The 14,936-nt window shown below is 43.1% G+C and overlaps 2 protein-coding genes across 2 annotated transcripts; one reads left to right on the top strand and one right to left on the bottom strand.

Moving 5' to 3' along the window:
- Positions 1–216: 216 nt before the first annotated feature.
- On the top strand, positions 217–9,131 carry ALS2CL (ALS2 C-terminal like; the record flags this gene model as incomplete). The annotated part of the gene is made up of 10 exons (XM_010192848.1): positions 217–390; positions 1,017–1,110; positions 1,680–1,837; positions 3,323–3,391; positions 4,359–4,532; positions 5,817–5,859; positions 6,134–6,195; positions 7,418–7,567; positions 8,547–8,643; positions 9,060–9,131. Coding segments are annotated over 10 exons (1,093 nt in total), but the record flags the coding sequence as incomplete, so codon positions are not given.
- Positions 9,132–12,668: 3,537 nt separating this feature from the next.
- JMJD4 (jumonji domain containing 4) lies at positions 12,669–14,463 on the bottom strand (the record flags this gene model as incomplete). Its single annotated transcript, XM_010192847.1, has 2 exons — positions 12,669–13,071; positions 14,317–14,463. Coding segments are annotated over 2 exons (459 nt in total), but the record flags the coding sequence as incomplete, so codon positions are not given.
- Positions 14,464–14,936: the final 473 nt, after the last annotated feature.

Below are 14,936 nucleotides of genomic sequence, written 5' to 3'. Positions count from 1 at the left end.
CTTTTGTTGAATTACCAGTTAGGCACTGCCTTATAGTTCTTATGTTAATATCTGAATTTGGAGAACCTTCCAGCTTTTGTTGAATTACCAGTTAGGCACTGCCTAATAGTTCCTATGTTAACATCTGAATTTGGAGAACCTTCCGTATTTGAAGGTGAAGTCTGAAGTAATTGAGGAGGGATGCAGAACTGTCTAATGCCATGTCATGATTTGCAGTCAGCTGGGCCTCGATGAGTTCCCAGTAGAGAAGAGATGGAAGGGAATCTATGACCAGTTCCTGGAGTTCATCCACTCAGGCTGCAAAGAAGAAACGGAAGAGTCTTTCACAGGGTTCCACATACAAACGAGCAAGGAGCTGCGGAAATCTCAGGAGTACCTCTTCTGCCAAAGGTATGAGTATTGCATGGCCTCATTGCAACAGAGGAGCCCATTTGTGTAGACAGGATAGTGTTTTACATTAAGGTTTGCCATGTGTCAAAGTTATGAACCCAAGCATTATCCAGTTTTCCTCCTCATAAGACAGGAGGATGAATTTTAAGCCTGTATTTAAGGTTGTGCTGTTGAGATGGATTCTTACAAGTGAAAAGTTGGATGGGCTTCATTTGATTAAATGTAAGCATCTGCATATGGACCCAGACATTGCTGACTCCTCTTTTATTAGAGGGAAACCTAGATGATTTCATCAGCTAATGCAGAGCAAACTCATCTCCCCTTAAAAAAGTATCTAAAATAGATCAGACAAGCATGCAGGATGCAACCTAGACTGGTTGTGTAAAATAGATCAGACAAGCATGCAGGATGCAAGCCAAACTGGTTGTAAGGTGAGTTAAAGGTGATGAATTTAGATAATCACAGGGATTGTAAGCCAGTGGAGCAATGCCATTGAAAAAGGGTGGAGAAAAATTAATTCACTCTTATAGTCTCATTGGTCCATTGGTATTCTCCTGCAATACCAATTGGGATTTATCCCAGGGCTTCATTGTGTGGTTTTCCTTCCTCACCTCTCATCTTTTCAGGGGGACTGAGGATGTATCCTGGAAGATAGAAGATATTCTTGAAGAGCTTGTCCACCACCAGGGACTGGAGTCACTACAGAGTTATTTAGAGAAGGTAAAGTTTAAAAACCATGATGATCCCCAGACACGGACACAGGTTGTAGGATCTTTCTGTTGCTTTCTGTTAGCGCATGTAACATTGCCAGTGACTTCAAGAGCCTTCTCTAAATTATGTGTGAATACCTATGCTTGTGAAGAGGAGGTTACATGGTTTTTGGACACTCATTTTGTGTACAGCTATAGAGGCCAGGAAGTGATGATAAAACTTCACTCTGGGTTCTCAAACTGTATCAGAGAATAACCAGCTGCTAAAAGTAATTAATTACCTTTCATGCACTCTCAGTGGTTGTTTTTCACTAAACCAGCCTTTCCCTGAAGCACTCTTTGCTCTCTCTCTTGAATATCACAGCAAATCTCATCAGAATAGCATCTTACTAAGCATATTTCTGCCTGATAATGGGAGGAGAATGGGCTTGTGGCAGCCAAAACAGACCAAAATTACAGTTGATTACCTCCAGGCTTGTTCTCCTTTGCTGACAAGAGAAGGGTGTGTGGCTTTTCAGTGTTATCCTCTACTAATGGCAAGGGCTGACTTGTACAATTTAATTTTCCTTTATCATGCAGGCATTGAAGTCTTCCCTGCACCCACTGGGAAAGCTGCTGAAGGCCTTGACGATAGCTTTTCAGGCAACATATTCTGGGATTGGAGCCAACAGACACTTGCTGACTATGGCACAAGAGGAAGTCAAGTACTATGCAAAGAAAATATGGGAGTTTTACCAGTAAGTTAAGCACGCTGAGCCTTTCCAATGGATATGGGCATAGAAGGCTTGTGGAGTAGACCGTTGGGATAATGTTTCCAGGTGACAGGGCTGCTTTATTTCACAGTGTATTTTTTGGGAGAGTTGCTTCAGAATGGTGATAGATAAAGAGGTTTTTTGCAATACCTAAGGTCGTGTGGACCTAAGGAACCTTTATTATGCCAATTGCTCACTATGGGACCCAGGAGCTTTAATATGACTAAATCTCACTGAGTGATGGCAGCTCAATGAGCTGTTGCACATAATAAGGCCTCATTTAGACAAGCACAGATATGAGCAAGAAACCTCACTAAGTAACGAGGACAGCAAAATATATCGGAGCACACAACTCTGGTGTTTGATATCTGTGGTAGAGTGAAAAATAGCTCAAGCTTAACGTGCCTCAGCTCAACAGGAGCTAAGAACACGCAGTGCAAGCGCATTGTTGAGGCTCAGCTGATGTGGGTAGTGACTCGAAAATGAGGTTGTTCGGTTGTGTAGTTGTGCCCATGGGTAATTAAGGGCTGGATCAAAGGCATAATTGGGGTCATGTTGCTGTTTGAATACCTTTTTGGATGAGATAAAGAAATGCCACAGTAGGCAGAGGTGTGGAGCTCTGCCTTTAGCTGCACTTGTGGTCTTGCCTTAAAAACAAGAGGTTGGATAAAAGCTCTGTTGTTATCAGTGTAGCCTCGTGTGCTTGAGGAAGGCTGCCAGCTCTGTGATGAGGAGTTGTCTGTCCTGGTGCAGTCTGAGAAGAGCTGCACAGCTGATAGGAACAGCTCAGATTTGATTCGGTTCATCTGAGCTGTGTTCATGGACAGCAAAACAGGGCTGAGAACCTGAGCACTGGTTCATGTGAAGGTGCTTCTGAGCTCAGTGCATACCTTGGAAAGCTTGTTTCATGTCTCCAGACCTTTCAGATGGGATGTGGAGAGGGACACGCACTTTGATCTACTATTCCCCTGGCTACATTTCCTAGGCTGATACTTCTACATTTAAAAAAGGCAACCCCTCCTTAATCTGCATTTTAAGATTATGGAATTTTGGCTTGGAAATATGAAAACAAACCCAAGATACTTTTTTTGGAGTGAACATTTTTCTAATGTTCACAGATGGATTAGAGGATTGGTTGGTATGATAGGTCCTGAAACTTCATGTCCCTTGAGTGGGAATGGAAGGAGATGATGTTCAATACAGACCGTGGTCAGTGTCTCCACATTGACCACCCTACTCTTCAGAAGCCATAAAGATTTTTGAAACACTTTTTCATCCCTGAAGCCTTCTGCTGGTAATGAAGAATGCCCTCAAATAGTGAAACTTAAATACTGAAACAACATGCAAGGACTGCAGAGAGGTTTACTAATATCCCACTTGATACTGGGACAGTTGAGCTGCTCAGTTATAAATACCAAATTATTCTTTAAAAAGGAGAGGGGGAACTAAACCTTGGTTCTTCTCTTCTAGGGGTTTGCTCCATCTGGCACTGGAACAGAAGAGCCAACTGCCTGCAAAGTGTGTGGATGGAGATACAAGGTATGTGTCACCACTGGCGGTTTTATTTTAAGCTGCTTGGACATATGGGATGTCTTCTAAAATACTTGAAGTGCTGAGCGGATTGTATTTGTCCATCTGAGTCAGGTTTAGAGCCCACACTTCTCTCTGAGTGAAAAGGTTTCAGTAATTCTGCTTGATGCATGAGAACAACTTCTTGTAATCGTGTTTTGTAGCAGAATAGAGTGGTGAGTTGGAGGTGTGTGAAAGATTACCCACACCAGCTCCTGTGCGGTAGCAGGGTTGTGTGGGACAGCAGTCCCAGCACTACCACATGCTTTGCATTAGTCACAGGAACTTGTTCATTGATGGCGACTTCCATATCAGCACTGAGAAAAAGGCAGGCCTGAAAATAGGGAGTAAAATGTGGTAAATGTGACAGAGGAGGTAGAAGATGTGATGTTCCTACAATAAAAAGGTAGGAATAATTGTGGGAGATCCAGGTTTAAGGTTTTTGGAGGTGGGAAGAAACATCTTTGTTCAGCCGTCCCCATTTGGTCTAGATTTAGCTTTGCTGTAGTCTGCAGCCAGCCCCATGCGGACTGAAGGAACCCAAGAGGTTGGTGGAATGGCAAATAGCTGGAAAAGAGCTTTATCTGACTTTATTTGGTCTGTCTTCCTTAAGAAACCACAAGTGCTCTACTGAAACAGCTCAGAAGGAACAGCTGGAGACAGGTCTCTGGTGCTCCAGGTTTTTTCCAGTAACTAAGGAGACCTTGTGGGGAAACAGCAACTGGCTGTGTGCTACAGCACGAGATGCACTTGCATCTTCAGCATGAGTGTTATATAGGTCACTACTGTCCAGCTGTGACATTGAGGAGGTGGAGGAAGGAGGGGAAAAAAATGAGAACACTTTGGAGTCTCAGAAGCTGCCTCTTCCCTTGTATCCTGCGTGCCTCAAAGCTATAGGTCTCACCTCAGGGCTCTGCTTTGCTTTTCTCCCCCATAGTGACCAGAAGGCATGCAGTGTGGTCCTGCCACTGATCTTGCCCTGCTTCTACCCTGAACTTTTCATGCTCTACATGCTCTATCATGAAAGAGAGGATGACCTCTACTGCCAAGGGATCGTGGACCTAAGTTTATTTCCTGACATCAAGCTGCTGGAGTTTCTGGATGTGCAAAAGTAAGTGACATCTTTTCATCCCAGGATCCAACCTCATTATATCAGCTGGGAAGGCAGCAGACAGGGAAAAACTCTGATGGCACAGGAGGAAAGGACATATGACCTGTTCCTGGGTCCATCATTGGCTCTAACACTGAAGTTTTCTCTAGTCTGTTGGAGGAAATCCTGTCACAGAGTGCCTGAAATACTGTCTGGAACAACACCGACTATTGGAAAGCTGTTGTTATTTCTGCTAACTTCCATTTTCCTGTAGCAAAAATCTTGGCTTTTCTGGTCACCAAACAAGCACTTTGCTCCAATTCAGGACCAATCAGACAGTTTGTAAATGTATTTTAGAAAGGGCTATAGTCCATCCAATGGTATCTGCCATATTAATGTAGGCACACAGTTTCAAAACAGGGAAAAGACTGTGAAGCCAGACGTGTTCTTCATTCATTTCTGCAGCTATTGACATCTTTGGAAGCAATATGTGAGGACAAATAGACTCCAGAGACATGTGAGCTTTTCTAACACAGCATCATCTGCAGCTTGAGGACTTAAGCAGGGTAGCAGGAAACTCAGTGTTTCAATTTTTCAGTTTGATTCAGTGTAGACGCAGTGAGAGGAATTGAACCTGGAAGTGCCCAAACTCTCCACTGATTACTACAGAAGCATCTGTGAGTAAAACGAACCCTACACTCAGCTTAATGAGTTTAAGCTATTAATTCCTGTAGCAGTGTAATGAGAGAAGTGAACTCAGCCTCATGCACCTACAAGACTTCAGCATCACCTTGAACGAGGAGATAAAAACAGTCAAAACTGACTTAGGGTGAAGCTAAGACAGAATCACAAAATGTATAGGGTTGGAAGGGACCTTTAAAGCTCCTCCAGTCCAACCTTGCAGTGAGCAGGGACATTGGTACCAGATCAGGTTGCTCAGAGCCCTATCAAGCCTGACCTTGAATATCTCCAGAGATGGGGGCTCCACCACCTCTCTGTGCAGCCTGTGCCAGTGATCGACCACCTCATGGTGAATAACTCTTTCCTCATATCCAACATAAATCTCCCCTTTTCTAGTTTAAAACCATTAGCCCTGGTCCTATTGCTACATGCCCTAGTGAACAGCTCTTCGCAGATTTCTTATAGGCACCTTTCAGGTCCTGGAAGATCTTTATAAGGTATCCCTGGTGCCTTCTCTTCTCTAGGCTGAACAACCCCAGCTCTCTCAGGCTATCTTTGTAGGAGTTGGGGTCGTACAACATGGACATCTGCCTCCTATATCTTATTTCTGTAATCTCCTTTCAGACACCTCTGGCCTCTGAAAGATCTCACCCTGACAACCAACCAGGTAAGAAATAATGCTAAAAGCCAGTTTGGGTGTGTTACTGAGATGGCACTGGGGCTATGTGTTGGTTCTGATTAATGATAGAGCTTCACCTGAGTAACCACAGGGCAAACTGTGCTCAGAAATCAGAGCTACATGGTGTGGTGGTTAGTTATTTTATTGTGCCCTTCTTTATGGGCAGCAGTTGTGCTTGTTTTGGGTCCAGTGCTGAGGCGCCATGTGGTGGCATCTCTGTGATGTGCTCTTACAGAGGCACAACTCTTTGTCTCTCTTTCAGAGGCGGTCCCTTATCAAAGACAAGTGTTTCCTGTCAGCCACGGAGTGCTTGCAGAAGCTGATGTAAGTCATTGGCCATAATTTCCAACTGACAACCAGGGATTTTCTGTTTTCTGGAAAATGCCATCAATTCACACCAGTTTACAAAAGCATTTCTGGGTCAGTCCACAAAATTATCGAAAGAAAAGCTGTCTGTGATATTATTTCTGTTTAAAAGAAAATGTAACTACTGTAGAATTATCTCCCCCCCCCAGAAAATATGAATACAATATCAGTCATGTTTAAATGCAGCTTCCCCCCGAAAGAAAAGCTGTCTGTGATATTATTTCTGCTTAAAAGAAAAGGTAACTACTGTAGAATTATTTCATCTCCCAGAATATATGAATACAATATCAGTCACGTTTAAATGCAGCTTCCCCCTGGCAAATATTTCCCCTTAATTTTGCAGAGATATTCCTACACAAAATCAGACTTTAATGAAATGTATTTCATTGATGTGACTGTACGTTTTGCAGAGATATTCCTACACAAAATCAGACCTTAATGAAATGTACTTCACTGGTGTGACTGTACATGGCAAATTGGGCTTGGCTGTGACAGCCTGGTCATGGTAGAGCCCCTTGCTTTGGACACATGGAGCTATGTGAGGGTTGTCAAGCCAGGGTGGCATCCCAAGATGTTAATGCAGCAAAGTAGAGCTCAATTTAAGAAGCTCAGCTTGTTTTTTTGGCTTGCTAGGGGACGGTGCTGCAGTAACAAGTGGGATGGAAGATAAATGGGAGCAGGGAATTGTTGTGGGATCCATCCTCAGGTCCATAACTACACTAGTACTAGTGAGAAGCTCCCTATGAAACCCAAAGTGACTTCACTTCTGGGAAGGCAGCACAGGCTATGTGTACCTTGGCAGGGTGTTATGAGCAGAAAAATGCCCCCACCTTATAGATATGACAACTGTATTTGTTCCTCACAAGAGCAATTTCTTGATAGGACTACCCAAAATGATTAATCTCCCACTCTAGCTTTTATTTGAGGGACTGACTCAGGTTAGCCCTGTCTAAAATGAAAGACTAACTCTAGAGTGAGCAGGTAACGTTCAGGACTTGAGAAGACTCAAGGTCCATCTGGATGATGTTATACCCTGGTGATGCCTCCTGGGACAACCTTGTTGAGCCCTTGTTGGTGCAGCCATTTGAGATGGTTGATGGACTTCCTGGCAGTTCTCCTGCTTTATCTCTTTAGTTGTGTAGTGAAAGCATCTCTGACGTGGCTGTTTTCCCACTGACAGCACCACGGTGGATCCCCGAGAAAAGCTGGTGATCCTCCAGAAGACGTATGAGGAGATAGAGAGCACCGTGTCCCGGGTGGTGGAGAAGGACTACAAGCTCCCCATGGATGACCTGTTGCCCCTGTTGATGTATGTTGTGTCCCGAGCAAAGTAAGTGGATGCTTTTCATTTCTCAGACCTGTTGTTGTGCGATACCTCAGAGAAAGGACAGCCACATTTCTAGGTCAAATAATTTTAATGAAAAATTAAGGTTTGTGTTTTAACACGCTTTTTCCTGAGCTGTATTGGGGTTTCTGTGTGCTACTGTCCACCAGCTGTGGTGTTATGGCATTGGCCATGGTATAAAGTGGCTGAGGACTTCCTGAGTGTCCATCTCTTATCTGAGAGGATAATTCAGGGTTGTAATTGGAAATGCAGTCTTCCTTGCATCTCAGATCATAATAAAAAATAGGAACGTGAAGCCTTTGAATGCAAAGTGTTGATGCCTTCAAGGCATCATCTATATATCCTACATCTGCTGGTTTTCTATTCTCAGTGGGGCACTGTGATTCAGTTTGGAGACTAGGAAAGTCTTGAGCACTGACCATCTAATAATTAGACTTTTCCTGTGTAGGAATGACTGTAAACACAACACATTTCTGCCAAAGAGGCTCTGTCTGTGCTGCTTTCACTGGAACTGCAAGGACCTGCTTACATCCAGTAGAATGAAAGGGTATTTTTTTTTCTTCTGGCAAATTTGAGTCAAAGTCCTTGACTGACTCCTTGGATATGCTTGGTCTCAAAAAAAACATGAATGGGGCCATGAAATCCAGAAGTTTTTTTTATTTTTTACCTTGTGGTCATGTTGGATGGTACAGGCTTACAGCTGCTTTGACTGTAAATGAAAGAGGAGGGGAGTAACAGAGACTGTGAAATGGAAGAGTTGAAATTTTCTTATGATTGAGCACCTTTTCTGAGATCCAGTCATGCTGGGATACCTCAAGGACTCAGCCTCCAGAAGACTGAGGTGTTACGCAAGGAATCAGCAGCAGACTTCCAGACCTGCACCTCCTCTCCATAATCTGATTTCAAACACACAAACACCCAGAGATTTGTTTTAGCTGGGACTTCCTTTTTTTTCTCCCCCCAGAATACAACACCTGGGAGCTGAAATCCATCTCATCAGAGACTTGATGGACCCCACGAACCAAGGAGGACTCTATGACTTTCTGTTAACAGCACTGGAGGTAAGGAAAGGCCAGGTTGGACAGGGCTTTGGGCAACCTGGTCTAGTGGGAGGTGTCCCTGCCCATGGCAGGGGATTGGACTGGATGATATTTAAGGTCCCTTCCGACCCAAACCTTTCTATGCTTCTATGAAATGTTTTCAACAGCGGCAGTTGCAAGCTGCGTCATCCTTTCTCAAGCAGTAGATACTGATGAATTTGCTCTCATTTAATTTTAGAGGGCTGTTTACAAGCCTAGCATGGCTTATAAGTCCCTCTAGTTGAGAGAACATGCTTATCTTCAGTTTATAACGTACAGATTTAATCTTTCGACTAGCCTATGGGGCAGCACTGCTTCACTTTGTGCCCGAGAGACCAAATTTTTGGCCCAAAGTTCCAAAACTTTGTCCTTAATGGGTTGCTGTGTTCCTTGCCCAGTCATGCTACGAACACATACAGAGGATGAGACTCAATCAAAGAGAGACCTGCCATGTGCCTCACAGCTCCTGAGCCCGAGGAACCGAAGGGAGCCTCTGTCTTGCCGCACTTTCTTGACCAAACGCTGTTGGATGAAGAAGCAGTCAAGTCCCTGCTGTTCCAGCTGCCTTGAAAATGGAAAGAATGGTTATTTATCAGATGAGGGTTTCTTGCTGGGTTTGCTCTTGGACTGGCTGTAAAACACAGACACACGGATGCTGTGGGCTAAAAGCCTTCAATACGCAACCTCAGCTTGTGTTTGGGAATCTCTTTGTGGAAAGTGGCCAAGGTTTCTTTTGCCCCCTGTAGTTTTATTTCACTTTCCTGCAAGTAGCAATCTGCCTTGAAACCTCAGTTAACCATTCTCTCCGATGCTGTGTTTGTTTTGCACTGGTGAACTGACAAAAGGGAGATGATTTTACAGAAAGCGGTCAAATGAAACCACAAGAACTGCCTTGGTGGGACCATTTCTGGTTGGCAGAAACTTGGCATGGACAGGAGAGGCCATCTCCATGCTCCTGAGCAACCTGCTCATGGACTGAGGTGGCTTTTCCCATATCCCTAAGAGGAAAGTTCTAGTCCTCTTCCTACCTATGCCAAACTCAGTACCTCTCCATTGCATTGTAAAGCTGCTATTGACTAACTTCCTTGTTTTACGATACTTTTTAAGGTGTATATTTATACTCTGCAGACTCCTGTTAAATCTCAGGGATATCCTACTTGCACCTTGAACATGCTAGTGCTGCTTTGTAATTCTGCAGGGGTTCGTGTGTGCCCAATAGGATGGACATACATCATCCTGGGGTGAGAAATCTGAAATCCTGGTGAGGGAAAACATAAACCCACCTGGCTTTCCGCACTGACAGAGCTGTAAAAAACACTGGTTTTCCTAGGTGCACAGCTTTGTGCTGACAGATCTCACCCGCTGACGCCAGCGGGGTACAAATCGGATTAGAATTGGGCTGAGTTTTATGCTGCCTTTATAAAAGGCCAATGGATATTTGGTATCCTGTTTCTATCAGACAAAAATAGTAATGTCTGAGTTGCAGATTTAGAGCAAAAGCTCTTTTGAAGTAGGTTTTAACTTGCTTTTTTTTCTATTCTACACAGTTTGACTTTAAATTGTCCAGGTCTGTGACTTCAGGAAAAACAAACAAACAAATGAAGCAAACCTCTACAGAGCGTTTCCTCCTGTTTATCAACAAGTATTATGCTTTAATAAATAGTACACTGATTACAATAGTTAATATATTGGTATGAGAGTATCCTAATGTATGTTTTACAGTAACTTGTATTTAAATAAAGCTGTCTTAATTTTTAAGAGAGATTCCAGGCTCACATAATTCTTATTCCAATCTTGTTGCTCTCTTCACCTGTGAGAATTTCTTTTCCTCTGTTTAACTGTAGAAAATACGTGGCTCCCTTACTGCCTTGATCGTTCATGGGAATAGAGAATCTGAGCTACAAATTAGTCTCTTAATGTAACTGTAAGAGAGACTGAATCAATAAAACCAACCTTTGTGCTTCTGTTCCCTGCCAAATTGGTAAAGGAGAACGTGGCTTAAACTTTAAGATAATTTCCTGCAATTAAACTACTGTCTTTTACCCCATTGTCTCGCACTAAGTCGTAGCAGGCTTTATGAAGGAGGGCTGTTGCACATCTTCTGAGCTGAAGATGCTGTGGTGCAGAGGCAGCTCAAGTGAAGAGAAAGTGAGCAGTCGAGACCCACCTTCCTTTACTCGAACACCTCTTTAACCACCTGGCTATGCTGGCATCTTCTTCCTCAACTGCATTGCACAGGGAAGAGGAATTAACTGCAGATATGTTGCCTCTTCCCTAAAAACTCCTGCCTGGATGTCTGCACCCCAGCAAACTCACACCATTCATCCCAATGAGGATGGAGGATGCTGGACCATGCAGCATCTAAACTGGTCCTGGGTACTTTGAGATACCGGGTTCTCGGGGTAAAAGTTGATTTGTATTTTTGCTGGCAGTTGTGGCTTCGTGGGACATGAAAGGAAAAGTACTGGCCATCTAAGCAAAGTCTTGATAAAATGGTGGTGTTAAAGTGGCACAGCATGCAGCGAGAGTGGGGAACGCAAGACCAAAAACATGCTTTTCTACCAAGATGCTGCTTGTCAGCTTTAAAAGTGTTGTTCCTCACCTCTGTGAAATCTCACCTTATTCATATAAAGGAAGCAAGCTCCAGCTGCCTGTCTTTGAGAATGTAAACAGCCATAAGTAACAGCTGTGGACTTTTCATTTCAGAATTGCTTCAAACTGGCAGTTTTCCAGTCTAAAGAAACACCTTGCCAGAAGGTTGAATCACTGAGATGTAGTCACAGCTGTTACCAAATTGAAAAAAAAAAAAAAGTCTTGTTTTCTCCATACTGCATTCTTCCATGCTCTGGGTATTGATTTTAATTATCAGGTACCAATTCCTACACAAAATGCAGAACTTCTACTAGAAAACAGGACATGCAAAATGCATGCATGTACAAACTCCACGGGACTATCTAGAAAACAAAGGGATTTTTTTTTTTTTCAGTCTACTAAAGGTTTCTACTATCCTTTCTAAACATGTGGTTATTAGTTGCTCTTACTGGTCATCTGGTTGAAAATGGAGGAAGTCCTTGAGCAATAATTCAAGTGAGCCCTAAAGGGACAACCAAGGTAACAGTGTGCAGCCAAAAATTGTGCTTCTAGGCTTTCTCACCAACCAGTAAAAGCGAAAGGGATACTTCACTGGAAATACTCTTTTTAGCCCAAGGGTAGCATTCAGGTTGCAAATTGTGCTCTGTCACCATGCAGTAGTGCTATTTGGTGTGCTAACAGCATGGCTTTTTTCGGAGATAATACGAGGCTACGTGCTAGCTTCCCTGATCAATCAAAGCTCTGCTAGATAAAATACTACGCCTTGAAATAGCGTGTAGAAAAGTGAGAGTACATTCAAGTTCCTCCTTTTGAGCTTGGGTGGGTCACACGCTTAAGTTATTAGTGGTAGATTTGCTATAAGGACTCCAGCTTCTTGATATGTTAAATTGAATCAGTGTGAATTGAGCAGCGTGAAGGCTGGCCCTACCCAAGACTTTCAGTTTTAGAGATGTCACTGTACAAGAAAAGGGTACAGTCACCTCTTCTGCTTCAAGGGAAGCTAACTCAACAAAAAAAACACAAATAAAAAAGACTGAGCTGAACCTGGGAGCAGGATAGGTCTTAAAGCAATTTAGGTGTAAGCAGACAAAGCAGAGCTTGACCTGCTGGAGCCTGCAGTGCAGGTTTGCTGTCAGAAGCAGAGGGAATAGGGTGCAGATCGCTGCAATCTCAGTGTTTAGCCCTGACAGACCTAAGCTAAGATGAGGTCCACAGAGAATTTCTGCTCTCAGTGTGTACTCATCAGCACAGCTCATAATATAACACTAATATGACTGGTTTTTTTCCAGTTTGAGGGGTTTTTTCCCCTTGTCCAATTACTCTAGATACTCAAAAGCTGTCAACTTAAACAGTATTCAGTTTTCTTATGAATGTACTCTCTCCCTACTCTATATTAAGGCTCTTTGTACTTAAGCTGCAACAGCTATTAAACAAGGAGGAGTCAGTCTTCTACAAACACCCAGTTTGCAAAAGGTTCGTGTTCCAAAGAACTGAATAAATAGGAAGTTAGAGTAGCGCTGTATCTATTGCTGCTTTCAAGTGGTGGAGCAATGCCTCCGGAGGTGGAGAAAGTGACGTCAGGTCTAGTTTCTTGAAATCTTCATTAGCACTCAATGATGTTAACACCTTCACAGTCCTCTTTAAATCAAACACTGCGTGGAGCATGCCCAGGGTGGAGATGGCAGCTTTCGGAGTGTTCTTTGCCGAAGCTTCGTCATCGAGGCCGTTTTCCAAGATAGAAATCCTGTTCTCTGCAATAACTTTGAGGAAGTTGTAGAAGTCTTTGTAGTCTATACCCGTGCAAGACTTCATGATCAACTAGGAGAAGCAAACAAAAAAAGCATTGAAATAGAAACAACGTGCCTTTATTTACAGTAAGTAAATCAGGCTAGTAACTATCTGGAGTCACGAGTAACCGTGTTTAATTGTATTTTTATTATAATTCCCCAACAGCACTAAAATTCTTTACCTCAAACACCACTAGCCCCAAAAGCAACAACCTACTTCTTCTAAGTATTAAATGGCTGTGGTTTTTGGAACTATTTTTGAAGGATATCAACCTAGCATCAGTAACGGTCTCCAGAAATAAACTGTGCAGTTGCTTCATGCTTAAGATTTTGGGATCGTAGAAGATACAACGCTGCTCAGTTTAGTTATGCCTTCTGAAAGCATCACTTTCAAGAGACTCTGTTCACAGAATCCCAGACCATTAGGGATTGGAAGGGACCTCAAAAGATCATCCAGTCCAATCCCCCTGCCAGAGCAGGAACACCCAGATGAGGTTACACAGGAAGACATCCAGGCGGGTTTTGAATGTCTCCAGAGAAGGAGACTCCACAACCTCTCTGGGCAGCCTGGGCCAGGGCTCTGTCACCCTCACTGAGAAGAAGTTTCTTCTCAAATTTCAGTGGAACCTCCTGTGTTCCAGTTTGTGTCCGTTACCCCTTGTCCTACCATTGTTTGTCACTGAGAAGAGCCTGGCTCCATCCTCGTGACACTCACCCTTTAAATATTTCTAAACATGAATGAGGTCTCCCCTCAGTCTCCTCTTCTGCAAACTAAAGAGACCCAGCTCTCTCTGTTGCCACTTTAATTTTGCTTGGTTTGCATTCACTGTTTTGTCATGAATGGCCTCCAAACCAGTTTTTCTGTGTGGAGTCTGTCTTATCAGTCCTGCTGTTTATGTGAAAAAGCACTCATATTTTATAAAGTGGGAGGCAAATATTACATAAAGGATCAATCTCAATGCTGCTACAACCCTTGATTGTTGAAGAAGAGCAGTAAAGCATTAGTTTTTCAGACAACATCCTAACCTCTTTGAAATAGCAAATATGCACTGGCACAAGCCTTTCCCTACCTTGCTACAAGAACATCTGATTTCCTGCAAAATGAAGCTGTCACCAGTGCATTAATATGAAACTATGCATTTAGTATGACACTAATTCCAGGTATGAACTTAAGGACTTGTGCGTCTTAGAGCTCTAATAAGGTGGTGCAATGCACCTTGGAAATATCTAATCCCCTAATGGAGAGTCAGGCAGGCAGCATCATTATTTGTTATACCTGGCATTGTAGGTGCCAATCATCCATAGGGTCCTTCCATTCATTGATTTCCCGCTGGACAGCTGCTAATTCATCCTGCAGGAAGCACCACATTATAGCCACATTGCAGCCATTCACCCAGTTGTGGTTAATGGAAATGGTATCCTCCTGAAGGAGCGATTTAAACAGTTATTAGGGTCTACACAGGAAAGTCAGAGGAAACAGCTGTAACACCACTGATGCTGCAAAATGTAAAACCATATTCCTCAGCATGAGAAATATTTCTTTGGCACTAAAATCACCACTGTGCTGAGAGGCTGTCTCTTTCTAATGACCCTGAACTATTTAATCTCATTTCACTCTGTAAACTGGCAAATGTCTCTAGTTCCTCTTTGCTTGAGGATACCTTTTAAGGGCACAGAGGTGGGAGAAAGAAGCAAGGTTGTTAATTTTGGTCTGTAATCACGAAGACCAATTTGATAGCATTTTCCATTATTAAATTACAATTTACAGGTAGAAACCAAGATGAACAGCCTCACTGTAAGTTCCTTTCTACTAGAATCCTATTTCTCAGTGACCAGTAGCATCTAATGAGGAAAAGCATAAGCATGGTTGATCTGCTAGAAGGCAGAGAAGCCCTC

This window comes from Mesitornis unicolor, unplaced genomic scaffold (assembly GCF_000695765.1).
Source record: "Mesitornis unicolor isolate BGI_N332 unplaced genomic scaffold, ASM69576v1 scaffold7769, whole genome shotgun sequence".
NCBI lineage: Eukaryota > Metazoa > Chordata > Aves > Mesitornithiformes > Mesitornithidae > Mesitornis > Mesitornis unicolor.
Note: the sequence above shows the minus strand (reverse complement) of the source record. Positions and strands in the feature narration are given on the sequence as shown.